The sequence below is a fragment of the Balearica regulorum genome, chromosome 5, assembly GCF_011004875.1.
Source record: "Balearica regulorum gibbericeps isolate bBalReg1 chromosome 5, bBalReg1.pri, whole genome shotgun sequence".
NCBI lineage: Eukaryota > Metazoa > Chordata > Aves > Gruiformes > Gruidae > Balearica > Balearica regulorum.
The window spans coordinates 26,612,692-26,628,919 of NC_046188.1; the positions used below are offsets into that span (position 1 = coordinate 26,612,692).

Genomic DNA, 16,228 nt, shown 5'->3' on the forward strand with positions numbered 1-16,228 from the left:
TTAAGCTTTTAAATACCTTTATGCAGACTTCAAATGATTGGCCACAACTGACTTCAGGATTTTGCATTTCACATCCTCGTGAAAGAAACTCACAGCACTGATGTTAAGGATTGGCTTGCAGAGATAACACGTCTCTAGAACAGCTTTGATTCCATGAATCACAGTATTACATAAAACCAAAAGGATCCAGCCTTTTTTGCTTCCTTTTCCCTTTCCTTGATTTTTTCTCTCTTTTTTTAGTTCTGCCTTTTTTTTTTCCTTGCCTTTTAAAAATACCACGGCTCACCTCCTATCAGGACAACGTGTATTTTGCATCACACGTGCACAATACCTTTGGAACTATTTGGCACACTGGCTGATGTATATGCTGGGATGTGCATGTAGAAACCATACGTTCTGATATTTCTGCATAGGAAGTTTTTACAATAGTGATTACAGAAATGTGTTTACAACATTGATGTTTGTTGTTCTGGTTACTTTCATTCAGTTCAGAGTTTGTTGGTCCATGGGAAGTTTCCATCCAACTGTGATGTTGCTGGGCTGAAGATACAGAGAGGACCTTCTGGAAAATTGTCTTTCAATGACTTATCTTCTACTAAAGACTGATTATTTACTTTTTTAAAAAAATGTCAGTACAGAATGGCATATGAAAATGGGGGTACGACACTAAGGAGCAAGGATTATTTTCATATATTAAGTTTCCATGCCACGTTCAGATAGTTCACTCAAAGACATGACACATTTCCCCATCGAGTACCCTTGTTGCCTCGGGTTCTTCCTTTGGAGGAACTCAGAGTAAATGTGAGGATGCCTGAAACGCCTCTGTCAAGATCCTACCTCTGGTGTTTTGAATGACTGCCGCTTTAGGAGAGCATATGTATCAGTCTGTGGATTTTCTGCAACAGTAATTTTCAAGTTGTCTTTTTCTTTCGATTGCATTATGTCTAACAATTGGTATCAGTTTAGAAGTATTACAGCAATGTTTATGCAATGCTACTGAACATGGGGTAGGATAGCAGTCCAGGATTTCAGACCATGAGACAAAGATGTCATTTATCTTTTTTACGTACTGCATAGGTTGATGATGGAATTACCCGGGTTCACTTCCTCAACATGAAGTGGTTGGCGTAACTGTCATCATGATTTGGAAGAAGTGTTGTTTGCCTAAGACAAGTTACTGCAGGTGAAGATGAAGTAGACGAGATCAGCTGTGTGCACAGACTGCAAAGGTAAGTGGTGATCTTGTTCTTAGAGATACTCGAACCTGGATTTAGCCCATGATGGTGTGGGAGAAAACAGCAGAGGAACAAAATACATGCTGTAATTAGGACTTAAACACCTCCACAGTATGCTTGCACTCTGAATACTCTGCAATTTTGCTTATGCCATCTCAGGCTGTAATAGAAGACAATTGAACACTGTGAACATAAGGAAGGTGAACATAGCCATGGAACCAAAAACATAGCAGGAGCTGAAAAATCATGAGTAGTTGCACAGACAGCAAAGAAGGAAAAAAAAAATTCAAACAACTGTTTCTGACAGTAAAAGAAATTAAAGGTTCAAAATAGAATTACTAGGTAAGCAGGTTTAAAACAAACGACTTCCTCCCCTAAACTTTTCTTTGTATAACTGAATTATGGAACTTGTCCAGGGGCATTTTAGAGGCCAGAAGTACAGACAAATTAGGACTAAGACAAATTTACGGAGGGCAGGGTCTCCCGTAGACCAGATTCAACTAACACAGATTGCTGGATGCTGTGTAAGTTACCCTAAAGCAAAAATCACTCTGTGTAAGCCTTTTGTTTATATCCCTCCCTATCCTTCTACTACTGATTATAATCAAAGAGATTACAGACAAAATGGTCTTGTGACTTGACTTGTAATAGCACCTTACATTTTTATGTAACATAAAATTGAGTAAAATAAACCAGAATAAGGTCCAAACATTACCTCCAAGTTGGATTAGTCAATATTCACTAATCTGTTGTTTCTAGGTGACTTGTTGAAGGAAATACGAAACAAAGTTGAGAACTGTGGGTTACAGGATTATTCCAAAATTGTTGATTTCATAAAGGCAAAACACTAAATTAAATGGAATATCACGCTCTTCAATTGCCAGTGCAACTAGACTTTTATTTTGATAATGATTAACATAACAAACAAGAATTTCTTCTCAGCTGGATTAAATGGCAAAGCATTTGATATTCCAAGACCGAAGTGAATAGCCTTTACAACTGAATATATGTAACACTGGCATTTAAAAGTAACTAAATATATATTGGGTTTATTTCCATCTCACAGTAACACTGAAGATACCAACACATGAAAACACTTTATAAAACAATACATTTGCTTGATTAGTATTACCAAATCTTGATGTTATACTCTTCATTACCATAATTTATCAAAACTTTTTTTTGTTTCAAAATACAGAAGGTTATCAGCAACAAAAAGTCACCCATATTTTCTTGTATAGACAGATACTGCAGGGATGTCAGGAAAGACATCACTGAAGGAAAAAAAAATAGGGTTCAAAAGGGTATAAAACCCCTTAATACCATTTGGATATTGCCAAATGTTTATTTACTGATGAGAATGGAGCATCCACAGGCCAAACTCTGAAGTGGTGGCATGCAGAAGTATGAAGAAAAGCCTGAGAAAGAGTATTGCCTAGGTGGCTAAGCAAAAGCTTTTGCATCTTGGAGGGCTATGCTGGAAACCCAGATGAATCTCTGAGTTTTGCATTTGTTTATTATCAAACCACAAAGCAATAACATTACAATTCTTCAGCTAACACACAAAAATACATATAAATATTACCAATAAAAAAAATACATCACTGACTCAGGTGACAAGTACAAAGCCAATAAATATCACAATTCTAAAGCACACGTTACTGGCTGCCCTACAGAAGATATTGCATATGGTAAAAGGCTTTTCTGGGTTTTTTTTTATTTGTTTGTTTTTAAAACACATGTATGTTACTAAAAATTACCTAAAGTTTGAAATTCCTTACTAGATATGTGGGAAAATACTTTCATGCCAGGCTTTCATATCTTCTCCTATACTCCTCCTCCTTTCAGATCTCAATTTCTTAATGGGTTGGATCAACAAACCTCTATAAAATGCACGAACTCATATTGGTGATACAGAAGAAGTATTCCATTATAATAATATATATATTATATATATACTATACAAACTTAAAATTGCATTCAAAATGTACAATTTAATACTTAAAGCAACGTCAACATCAGTTTACACCAGCAGGGTTTTCTCTGCCTCTGAATTATCACTTTTAGTTTCTCTTCACATTCATCTGTCTTAACTCTTGTGTTTTCAAGGGATGGAGTTCCCGTTAAGCTCAGCCCTCCATGAACTGTAAAGTACAGAAATAAATCTGTTAAGTTTAAAATCCAACTCTTGACATTCCTAAATATTCAGTATCTGTACAGGGTACTGCCAGGATGTGGGTTTTAACTGCTTAAACTTAGTTACTAGGAGCTGTTCCAAACGAGCCTAGCTCTGACTAGTAATAACCAAGACCACAGACTGCAAACTGAAAGGCCACCAGCATTGTAGTAAAAACTCAGAAAAGTCTATTTGATTAAAAAAATTGTCCCCCTCTTTATTGCACGTGCACCTAAAAAGAGTCTCCTCTCTGTGCAAAGACAGAAAAACGCAAAGCTCTAAGGACAACCTATTTCCAAGTCATCTCTCCTCTCACATGTGACTGCAGCCTGGGAAATGACAAGTTTTGAAAAGCCTGCAAGCTAAAAATAACATTTCTAAATGGAGAAAACCCCCTGCTCTTCATCCAATGTTTCAATATTATGTTGTAACCTAGAAAGAACATATTTACTAATGCTTAAAATGTTGTTTTCTAGGAAAAGGAAAGAGGATGAAATGAAAAAAATTCTTCTCTTAAAATAAAAAGTCTGAACATGCTCCTTACCTCTTCTCAGGGTTGAACATGCAGAATTGCATTAACAGAAGGAAAAGACATTAAACTGTAAGATGAATAAAGCCCAAAACTGTGTGCTGAAAGAGACTAGGTCACAGAAAATTCTGTCTCAAAAACTGTGGTTTTGTAGGGGAAGAAAATTTCCAGGTAGCTGGTTTATAAATAATTAAAAATACCACAAAATGTTATTTTCAGAAGTATTGAGATTCTGTATAAGCAGACCATCCTTGCAATGTGGCTAACAATCCCGTTGCCCCTTCTTGGAGTGCTACCTGAGGTCTGTCAGTCTCGATTTCACTAGAGAACCGTTTAGCAGTGAGATGAAGCTCCTGGTACACTGAAGGTCTGGAGGTCCTTCTTGGAGTACCTGACATGCTCCTCTGAAGGCAGCGAGTAACGAATCTAATGCACAGACCGCACTCAAGCTTCTACACTAAAAGCATTTGCTCCTGCTGAACCAATGCTATCAGTCAATCCACACCCCAAACTCTGCTCAAATCTTTTTGCGTGGAAGGTGCACGTAGGAAACCAATACATCTAAGACAAAAGACACAGAAAAGGGCCAATGCCTCATGATGCACGTTGGCCAGTGTCATAAAGATCTGCCGTGGACTTCAAGGAGGTGCTGCTGCTGAGAGCAATTGCGTAAGGACACCCGGGCTGTTTGCTTTCAATAGCTGATTAAAACAGGTAACTTTGCCACAGCACGTCAGGGCCAAGTCCTCCTGTTGGATGTCTTATGGTCAGATGAAGTCCAAATTCCAACGCAATCAACTGCAGTCCTTGTGACCTATGTATGCAATACGTGTTCCCTGTAAAGAGATGAGCTGTGGAAGCAAAAAGAGATGTTTGCTTCTGAAGGTCTAGAGCAAGAGCTTTGTACTTCTTAGAAGTTCTGGGGTTCATCTGGCTCTGCAGTATTTAAAATGAAATAGTTGGGGTATTTTTGTCCAAATTCCAGATGTGGCATCTACTTTTTGGGTTTCTCCAGGATGTTCAGGAATTTCCCTCGAGTCATTTCTCTAGCTGAAATCACAAGGGAAGAAAAAAGAGATTAATATTTTTTAAAAAGCCAAGAAACCCAAACAATTGTATAATTTACAGATTTTAACAATAGGCTAAGAAATTAACATAGATTTGTGCTTATACCAATAGTGAGTAGGATTATTTATTTTTAAAGTGGAAAATAAAGAAAACTGCATTCCATCTTGAATTCCTGACATTCTAGAAATGCAGGCAGGGCCTGGAATCTTCTAAACTCGGCAATAATTCCCAAAGGCTGTCTCATTACATACAGTCTATGCTTCCTATTCGTATTGCGTTATGCTCTTGCAGCATCTCCTTTTCTCTGTACTATCCGTCTCTGAATGGTGTAATCCAGATCTCCATCACTCTATCGCAGAGCAATTGTTCCTGGATGTTATAATCCGTCAGAGATTATGGAACTCTCTCCATTTCAGGATTATTGGTCCCTGGATGCTATGATCTTCAACAGAAATTAGACAGCATTTTCTCTCTCTCAGCAGTGTCAGTCCCTGGATGCTGTAATATAATGGGGTTATATTCCTTCAATGCAGTTCATCTATGGATGGTGTAATAAAGTAAAGTTTATAGACCTTTGGTCTTCTCTCTCTTGCTGCATTGTCAGTCCTTCGATGTTTAATACAGCAAGGCAAGGTTTATATGTCTCTCTCTCACTCTTGGCACCATAAATCTCTGGTAGCTGTATTACAGCAGGGTTTACACAGCCACTTTTCTGCACGAGACATTTCTGACTTGTGAGCCCATAAGCTCACAAGCTGGCAGAGCAGCCCTAATACTATCTTTGTCTTGCAATAACAATACAAGGCATCAAAGACAACACGATTAGCAACTGAGTCCTGGAGAAAGACAATCCTCCCACCAGTGCCTCCCTTCATTTCTTTTAAATAAAGGTGTAAGCTTTGAGCTGGACTGACAGGCATCAAGACATGGAGGTTTTTATTCACAGGATTGATGAAAGTGTGCATGTTTCCCACACCTAGACTAGAGAGGCTCTGAAAGGAGATGCAAATTCATTTTCTGGTTTATCCATTCAATTCCTCACTTCTCTACTGAGAGGAACAACAGAAATGATGATTAGCCTAAAAACTGGAGGTGGCTTTCTTGCTGATGTTGGGTTTTCTTTTGATATTACTCATTATCTGTTAGAACAGAACTAAAATGTAATAAAAGTTTAAAATACTCAATACGCACCCTTAACAAAATAAAGACATTTTGTTATTCTTTACCTAAAGGTTAGAATTTGTGCCTTACAGCCTCTTCTTTAAATTATTACATTCTAATTCGTCTACCCCAAAATAGTACCACAAGGTATTGGCATCAACAAGATCCCTGTAAAACAATTAGTGGTATTACGAACTGTCTGATACATACTGATGATATTCATAGGCTGCAAAGTCCACTGCCATGAGTGGAACATGCTTCAGACTGCCTGCAGATTCAAGCAGATCACTGCATTATTCGCTTCCTTCATGCCTCCCGCTGTGAGTTATATCATCCAGGATCCATTCTCAACTCTGCTTCTGATTCACAGTGTGACCTACCACAGAAGTACTCATTTGTACCTCTACTTCCCCATCTGCAAGATAGCTTGTATCTTTTAAGTGCTGCTGAAGTGACACACAGATAGAAGTCGCTGCAGGAGGGCAAAGTGGATTGTTATTTTGTCAGGAACAAAGTTGTTATGCACAAAGCACATGATTAAGTAAAAATGCAAGTTTTTGAAAATTTCAGCTAGGAACAGATTTTCAGCACCAGTTCTTTGACACCTCCCTGCTTTGCACCATCAACAGTGCATGGTTTTAAAACACTCTTAACTGAGAAAGCACAAAGCCGAACTGTAGTTGATAGAGTGGAAAGTTTTCCAGAGTGCCAGTCCCATATAGGAGATATACGAATGCATGACAATTCTGCTCCCCCAAAGAAGGCTGCACCCTATAAATCAGGCAGAGCATAGACTCCTTCTGTGCGCCGAGTGAAATTACTGTGGGTTGGGGGTTGCTCCAGAGCACGTGCCCTCCTGTTCGCTTGTCATCGGAGATGTTAACATTTCTGATTAATTCACAGACCTCTCATTTTATTCTTCATTCCTTTATCCTTGCTATCCTGTTCTGCTGCAGCTTAAAGATTCTTACCGACCTGCTACAATAATCACCGCCCGCTTCCCCCCCCAACCTGGTGAAATTGTTTAGTGATGCCAACCGCGCTTTTAATTTGCAAGACATCAGACACAGAGGTAATTTATACCAACATCTGTTCATTTCTGACTTCTGAAACAAACTCGCACATGCTGCTACAAAATCCCATTAGGAGCAGGAGACAGCCTTCTGCTATTCTGTATTCCTCTTCTCCTCACATACTCAGGCTTGCATCGGGGCTTTATTTTTAAGGATATGATGCCAAACTGAAAGAAAGGACCTTACATCTTTGTATATGTATGAAAATGGCCTGGAAATAACATCTCCACATCACAAAAAAAATATCACAGCCAAACTAAGGGCAAGTTTCCACAAACATTAACAATCTTGTTTCCCTGCTTCAGCTGCTTCTCTTATCTGCCCAAGAACCACAATTCAATGTATTCCTAGTAAACACAGGCCAAATACATATTACATGGTACTATGTTCAAATGTCTCGGCTATTCCTTCCCCTTTGTTCCTCTTTAATCTGCACTGGAATATGATTTGAGCTTGGGTTTTGCACAGAAAAGCCTCTAATATTAGAAACCAACTCCTCTGCTCAGTACTGCTTCTGATAAATGAATTCTTAATAATAGGAATATCATTTCCAATGGGGCCTTTTGGAGCTTGCTGGAGTGAGGGAAGAGCTTGTGAATGAAGAAGCCATCACCCACATTCTAAATATGATTGCAGTCTAAGCGAGATGGTAAAACCTGCCTTAAGCAACTACCCAAGGGACCAACAGAAGCCAGTTGCGTAGGAGATAGAGGTGGATTTTTTAATTAAAAGGTTGGACAAAACTGTAGTGAAAACCTTAGGGATTTTTTCTTTAAAATGGTTGCTTAAACCAGAGACTTCAAGTGAAGAGAGGGCTTGAGTGCAGCTTTCATTGTACCAGCAAACAGACACTACAGAGGCTGTGCAGCATGAAACAGAAACATGAATCTCCATGTCAAGTCACAATTTACAACCTCGCCTATGCTGTACATCTAGTACAATAGAAAATCAACAATGGATATGATTGCAATAGCTTGGGTACAAATTAGTCTCACCTACTAGGGAGAAGGAAGAGGATACTGAAGACCATAGAAAAAACACTTTAGGATGTTATCGGCACTGGTTATGATGGAAGTTGAATGCTTGAATAGACTCCTTCAGAGAAACATATTGAAAAATGGGATCAGGCTATCAATCATAATTAACAGGGAAAGCTGTACTATATGAATTAAGTTTGCTGCTTGGCAAGATCTGCCAAGCAGATCTCAAGAACAGGCATTGGGTAGGAAAGGCTGGGGGTGAAAGGACAAGGAGAGATTTCTACTTGATAGGGGAGCAGAATAAGGTTTAATATAATCTCCTCTTTAGAACTTCAATCCCTCAATCCTGCATTTAGTCTTGTTGCCTGGAGCTCCTTTTCTACTACAATTGTCCCCAAGCTGCCTGTCCACAGTAAATTTTGTGGTTGCTAGTTGAAAAGATTCAGTAGTACAGATTGATTTCCTACAAGTGAGGAGATGAGGGATTACCAAAAGCAGTCCTGGTTAACAAGATTGGGTGCAGAATCTCCTGCTAGAGCAGCCCACTCTGCCAGTGCTTTGCATCCTTTCACTATGACATATGGGTTTCATTACACAAAGATTTTCCTGATTTTAACTTGGAGGCGATTACATTGGAAACTCAGAGCTATCTTTACATGTGTAGCAATTTAAAGGTTAAGTAACTTTTAATCAAATGACAAAGACTCATAATGCTTTTCCCTCGATTGAAAATGAAAACTGCTGTTCCGGATATTCCTTCCGGTGACAATTTAATTAGAAAAAAACCTACTGAACTGGAGATTGGGGTCCAGCCTGATTGCTCCCCATAAAAAGCCTTCTCACACATATGACAGCTCAGGACATACTGTGTCATAAGGTCTGGATAGCCAGGAAATAATGGAAGGATTTACTGCTATAAAATCAGCCATGAAAACAGTGATTTACACTTATATAAGCAACTTTCATCCAGAAGAATCCCTAAGCAACACACATATGTACACGCTTTTTTAACATAACACACACTTAAAGGCGAAAGCGCAACACACTTGGTGATAAAGTCTAAGTAAAAGATATATGTGACAAACTGTATTTATCACACATTTATCACAAAACCTTCCGCTGCTTACTACTTCTGGGCTTATCTACAAATCTCAAAACAAAGTCTGTGAGCATCTTCAAATCACAGATATTTTAAAATGAAGTCACCCGCTAAAGAAGCGCTTCTCTGCCTCTCCCTGAGATGTACAGCTCACGGGACAAATTTGACTGTGCTCCTCCTCTGACCTGAAAATGTGTTGAAATCTAAAGGTCTTGCTACTAAAAAGAACTGGAAATACAATTAATGCCTTGTGAACAGAACATGTTTTAAGCCCTGAAATGTCTTGCAGTATCACACTTTGAATGCTACATTCTTTACTACAAAAAAGGTTATTTTAGGCGTTGTCATACTATGTTAGATTATCAGTTATTCCTCCCATTCAGCTGTATTTACGATAACTAAAGAACGTGCTTTTCAACGTGGAAGGATTCCTTTAAAGTACTAATCATGCACTCTCAAACTACTGCTGCATCTTACGACCACACAGAAAACAAAACTAAAAGGGTTTATTTGTGAAGAACTATCAGTGGAAATTACCAGTTCAGGGCAAAGAACATGAATTGCAGAGAGAGAGCAGAACACTCCTCTGGTTTTTAACCCTTCTGTTACAAGGGTCTGTTGCATCAGAAATTACTTCTTTTGTCCTGAGACATAATATTAGGATAAGAGGAGACAACCATTCTTTTTTCCTCACTGGTAGGACATAAAAAAGGCCTAGAGGAATCTGTCTGTAAGTAACTGTGGGAGTCTTGCTTGACTGGACTTGTGAAAGCCAATGGCAAAGCCGCATCTTTTGGCTAGGATGAACTAGTATTGCATTTGGAAAGGAAATTTAAGAAATCAGTCATGGGGGTGGGGGGAAGGCAAAAAGGTAACCTAAACCCAGCAAAGATATTTAAGATTGACATTATTACTAAACAGCCCTCAAAGAAAAAAGAAACTTATCTCAGGCAAGTCCAACAGAATATTATTACCCAGCCAACATAACCTGAACTTCTACCAGAGAGAGAGATCTTGTATGGACCACTTTCTATCTCAAGACCAGACTCCCAAAATCCTACCAGCACCTGGATGCCCGCTGGCACCAGCTCTCTCCTCTTCCTTCATAAAAAGAGCTCCAATTACTCTGCTAACTGCGTACTTCCTCAACGTAATTGTCAAATGAACTGCTACTTGATGGCTGTGGGCCTCTGACAAATACTTACCTGTGAATGCTACACCAAGCCCAGTACCATAAAGAGCAGGAACTGCCATCTCAGGGGAGCAGTGGTCAGCGAAAGCAACATCAGTCGCCTTTACTGAAAGTACAACTGGCACATGCATATACTCAGACCCCTGCTTCAGGAACCGTTACATTGACACTGAAGACCAGTGTAATCATCTAGCACTCCTGAAACACATTTTTCAGGTAAGACGACAGAATCAGCATAAAGCTCCAGGTGGAATAAGCTTGCATTACCGTGGCATCTTTCAATAATCAATATCAAAGCGCTCACAAAGTTTATCAAGCTTCACAATATTCTTGAGACATACAGTGATTTAATTCCCATCTCACAGATGGGGTCACAGCCTCAGTAAGGAGTTATGTACAGATGTATACTAAAGGAGTCAGCAACCGTGCTAGAATTCAGGCTCTGAAAGATGAGGTCTGTCAAGTCTTGCTGCAGCATTTTAAAATATTAACACCACCCTCGGTACAAAACATCACTGTACTTCCCTTGGTGAACGAGACAGCAGAATCTGCCCTTACTTCACCTGTAGTTCCCAGTCTAGCATGACTTGTTTTGCAATGCCAAAGAAGGTGGAGGCTTGCACAAAGCCAGGCTGTGAATCAGAGCAGGTGAGGCACACGGACCACTCCTCCCAGTGTGCCATGAAAACAGTCGTGTCTGACAGAGAAGCGGGATAAATAGCTGAGACTGATAAAAGTTTGAAACCACTGAAAGAGTTTAGTGACTGTTAGCTGGAGCTAGAATTAGAATCAAATATCTAATGCTTTCCTGAATCATGAAATCCTCATGTGGCCTCTTTCCACCTTGTTTTTCTCCACCCACAGTAGTGGTGTTTTATCGCGTACCTGATAAGAGATCTCAGAGATCATTCAGGATTATCCAGAATGGTGATAACAGATCTGCTGCAGATTAAGATATCCTCAAAAATGTTATTGTTGCTATCAATAAATACTAAAATTATATTAGCTCTAAAAAGAATTAGATTCCTTCTCTGCAGAATAATTTACCTTGTTCTCCTAATCACATTTCCCTACCTTGCAAGGCAGTACCATTCTGTTTGCATTCAGCTGCAAACAATGATGCGCACGGAGCTTCGAATGCAAAAACTACAAACAGTATTCATTCACATACAGATAGGTAAAGCAAGTCAATGAAAACACGTGAAGCAAGGGGCAATGATGTCCCTGCCAATGCCCAGGGAGCTACTAAACTTATGTTCCAGGTCACAGATATTGGGATGTGCAGATATCGTGTCCTGAGTGACCCCCACATTAAAGGAAACTCCTACAGTACCTCCCACTTCTAGGTGCTGGTTGCAGCCAACATCCAGTGGGGCCAAAGACCTGATCCCTTTGACCCCCAAAGCAGGGAAAGAGTTACATCTCTCTGCAAAGCCAATAAAAACCTCTCTTGATTATAATTTAGATAAGAGCCACTGGATTGAATAATAATGTCTGAAACTCCCCTGGCTGTTTCACCTTGAGACGTCCATCACTGGGTTAAACATGATGCTAATTGCATTTGGATTGATTAATTTCTCTCACTCCTGTCTATTCGAATAATGCTTAACAAAATAATCACAGCACCCAGAGCCAAATCTTCTCCGTCAAAGGAATGAAGCCATCAGAACCAGCAGAGATGAAAGAAATGAAGATGACCCGTAATTACTGCTACGGTGATATCATTACCATATTATAGAAAATGAGTGTACGTGGGGGGAGCGGGGGCTGCGATTATTATTTATTTTTTAATGGAACCTCACATCCCAAGAATACAGATCTGACACAGTGAAGCATACAGAAATACAGAACGAAAAAAATTATTGCACACTAAATTGCAAAATACAGTGAACACTGGGACGCTAGATACATTGAGTATCTTGTACTGTGAGATGCTGTTTATTCACTTCACTATTTTTTCATTGCAATAATACTTTGTATATGACTAGCATAGAGATTTAAGATGCCTACCTTCCCCAAAAGATCCTCAAGTATCTGCAACAGAACTCACCCATAACCCTGATGCTAAAGCCATTCTCCTTTAATATCATTACAAGCCATCTTATTTTGAACGTTGGCAGTCAGATTTTTAAACAACAAGACCTAATTTGATGCTCAAAGAAAAGCTAGCATGCAAGAAATTCTTATTCTTAAATGTTGATTCCTATCTGAAGGCAGTTATAAATTCCATCACCAGCTGCAGTAGATCACTTTCAACCATTCATTACACTGGTTCTGTAAAGATATCAAATGTATCAAGTCTGGAAGAATTTTAAAAAAAACAACCACCAACCATCACAACCCTAACATCCAAAAGGAAGGCCTTCTGCTCCCTTTATTCTCCAAAATACACTCCCAAAGCCCCTCTCATTTGAGAAACAAATAGCTTGGCAATTGTGTAAGATTTTCAGACACCTGTGCACTGCAATTCTAATTGTGGTTTATACAGTTCACTTCTCTCAGTGCTGGTTATGTCTGCCCCCTAGTCTCAGAACGGAGACAAAAAACCACACACAACTAGCAGCTTAAAATATTTATTCTGGAGTAAAGCCAAGGTCAAATACACAAAAAAAATTCACACACCAAAAATGTCAAGACCTAAGACCAGGCACTGACTCATGAAGCTAATTAAATACAGAAAAATGATGTTCAAATATTTTATAAGGCTTAAAGAAAGAAATTCAAGTTCTACTTCTAATAGTAAAAGCAGTATGAAAGTCAATTTTACATCGAAGTTGAATATTTTCAGTTACACCTGAAAGGGACTTTACTAGCATAAGTTATTACTGGAACAGCAACAGCTTGGGAGAGCTTTGACCACCAAGTCCCACAGATGTATGGAGCAAATAGTGGGATAGAAATGGGGCATGTTTTAACAAGAAGCACTCTGAAGATTTTTTTTTTTTTCCCAACCTGCTTGTACCAAAAGGAAAATAAACTCTTTCTGGCCTCCCAACCCCTGCAGAGGCCCAAGAATTCCTGATGATTTACTTTTCTCACCGCAGTATATCAGAGAGGCATCTTCTTCACCTAGCAGCATGCAGAGATGAAGTCAGAACTGTTTGCTCAAGAACTCTTGAGCAAAAACCACATGAATAAGCTCAGTGGAGAGGTCTGCACTGAATGTACGCAAGTGGCCAGGTATGAAAAGTTTCTGGAGGTGAATGGACGCTTCTCAGAAGGCACGCAGGCAGAAGTGCTGCCCAAACTACCACAAAATGGTCCACTATGATACGGTGGCCTTGCCTGTGCTGGGGAGCAGGTATTTACTGCTTGGGAGCAAAGCAGGTGAACCTCGAAAGTAACAGTTTTTTCAAGTCTTATCAGTGGCTGGGGCATGCAGGCCATGGCAAATCTGAGCCCAAGAGCCAATAGGAACAAAGGGATTAAGAGTTATTAGGAGTAGAGAGAATTACATATTTACAGTACAGTTACTGAAAAATAATCGTGTAACGATTATGTAAGTCCCTATACTCCTTTTTGGCTAATAATGTTGGGATACAAGCTGTATGGTTACGCAAGCCAGGACACACAAATCCAATCAGAAGACATCAAGGCATGTTTACGGGGAGGCTTGCAGCTCTGGTTCAAGAATGGTGGGGTATCCTTGACCTCCAAAAGGCAGAAACAAGCCCCTGTCAGTAGGTCAGCTAATGGCTTGAGTTGTGAAGCAGAACTGAATTTTTAAATTTAACTTCTGCCAACAAGCTTCATGGGAAGAGATATCTGGATGAGAGAAGCTCATACTAGGGTATAGTCTCTATTTTTTCAGAGGTATGTCTTGTCTTTAAAAAGCAGACTAATTTTTTTAAAAGTTTTCTAATCCCAAGATTCCTTACTGAAACATTTTTCCATGTAGATGACTGCAGCCCTTGACACAACAATGAATTGTCAATATTGAAGGTCTCTATGAAAAGAAGATTCACATTTTTATGACTGAATTATATTAGTTTACTTCATGTGTAAATCAAATAAGATTCCTTTTGCTATTAGTACAATACAACATATGGAATTACAGAGAAGACATCTATAATTTCAAAAAAATCCAAGCAAAAGGTCTCTATGAGCAAATACAAGTAAATGATTGAAATCTCAGTGTTCCAAGGCTAAAGTCTCAACCTTGGTTAAACCAGAACTATGGAAGAGCAGCAATATACAGTTTGTGGATTGCAGAAGAAAACCTTCACAATTGCCTCCATCATTTTATTCTTCCCTCCACACGAATCTTTCTTTAATGACTACCCTTATCCCTGTCCTCATCCTTCCGAGTACATACACTGCTTGCTCGAGTCCAGCTTTTTCATTTCTACTACTAACTAGTTTCACATGCTCTGCCTGCCACAATCCTCTTCTCCTGGCAACAATACTCTGAGCTGAGGAATATTTTAAAGTCCAGAAGAGGGTTCAGGGAATTCAAAACCATCTTTACCAACTCCAGGTTGGTCACAAAACATCTGAGGAAATGCACTGGTTTAGAAATGCTACACTTTTTCCAGCATCCAAATACTACCAAAATCAAGTTCAAATGAATAAAGAAAATAAATGTATATTTGGAAGAGTTGAAAATAACGGGAAAATTGTTGTTACTGAGTAGTTTTAGTCTGACCTGCTTGATAAGAAAATTGTAATACCACTCAGGGCTGTTTGGAATAGATACTACAATATAAAGAATGCAGGCTCTGCTACAATTATTAGAATTTAGCTGTTTATGAGCTCAAAGGCAACCAAGCAAGGCCCAGCTATAAAAGGAGATGTAAAAGCTGCATCCAAAAATAAACCCTCCCAGACCCATGAAGAAATACAAGAACATTTTTCATAAACACCCTCACATTTCTAGTACCCATGGGTTTTGAAGAAAAGCTCAAAGACATGATTCAAATACAAGAAATGCAAAGGCATCAGAGTCTGCACATATCTCCTGAGAGTAGTGGCCAGAAGAAACTCCAGTTTCTTGAAACCCAGAAATAAAGCATACTAGTCAATTGTCATTGCTAAAAAAAATCAAGCCAAAACAAACAAAACAACATTATTTCTTCCTCCAGAAGGTCTACTGAGAGCAGCCCGGTAAGCTTTGGTACTCTTTTGCTTCCCAAAATCTCTTCATTTATATTCGCAGTCCATCCATACCACTGGTCTGAGGCTATGTCTACCATTACTTTCTTCTCTTACGCAAGCTGAATACAGTGCCATAGCTATCTTTTAATGACCAGTGTTCTCCATCCATTACTGGAAACCAACAATACAGGCACTGCAGCAAAGCAGAAGGCAAACCATCTACAAGACAGCTCAGAAAGTAAAGCAGAAGGTGGTGTTGGCCATGAGGAGTCTCCATAGACTTAGTGACTGGTGAGATTGATCTGAGGATTGAGGGGCATTGGAGAAACTTTGGAAGCCAGGAGAACCAAGAAGGCTCCATGATCCAGTGACAATGGGACTATCAGACATATTTGGAGGTAGAAAGGCACAGCAGAGTAGAAGAGGTATAAGTAAAAAAGAGGATATAAGTAAAAAGTGATGAGTGAAGAAAATTTAATCTATGGCAACAGATCAAATGATAAGGTATACAGTATAATACCATATGAGGAAAATTGTACAGAATCAGAGAATCATTCAGGTTTGAAAGGCCCTTGGCAGGTCTCCAGTCAACCTTCTGTTCAGAACAGACAGGCTGCTCAG

The 16,228-nt window shown here is 39.2% G+C and overlaps 2 protein-coding genes across 4 annotated transcripts in view; both read right to left on the reverse strand.

Annotated features, from left to right (window-relative positions):
* Nucleotides 1-16,228, reverse strand: part of NPC2 (NPC intracellular cholesterol transporter 2) — a 215,457-nt gene that overhangs the window by 181,111 nt on the left and 18,118 nt on the right. The window lies entirely within an intron of this gene.
* The window catches only part of LIN52 (lin-52 DREAM MuvB core complex component), a 46,213-nt gene continuing 32,097 nt past the window's right edge, over nt 2,113-16,228 (reverse strand). The window contains exon 6 of one of the 3 annotated variants that reach the window (XM_075753928.1): nt 2,113-4,990. In XM_075753928.1, the coding sequence (XP_075610043.1) occupies nt 4,935-4,990 (56 nt within the window). In that variant the 3' untranslated portion in view covers nt 2,113-4,934. Of the gene's footprint in view, nt 4,991-5,012; nt 8,338-13,070; nt 14,165-16,228 lie in introns of those variants that run through there. The other 2 variants (XM_075753932.1, XM_075753929.1) reach the window with 2 other exon arrangements.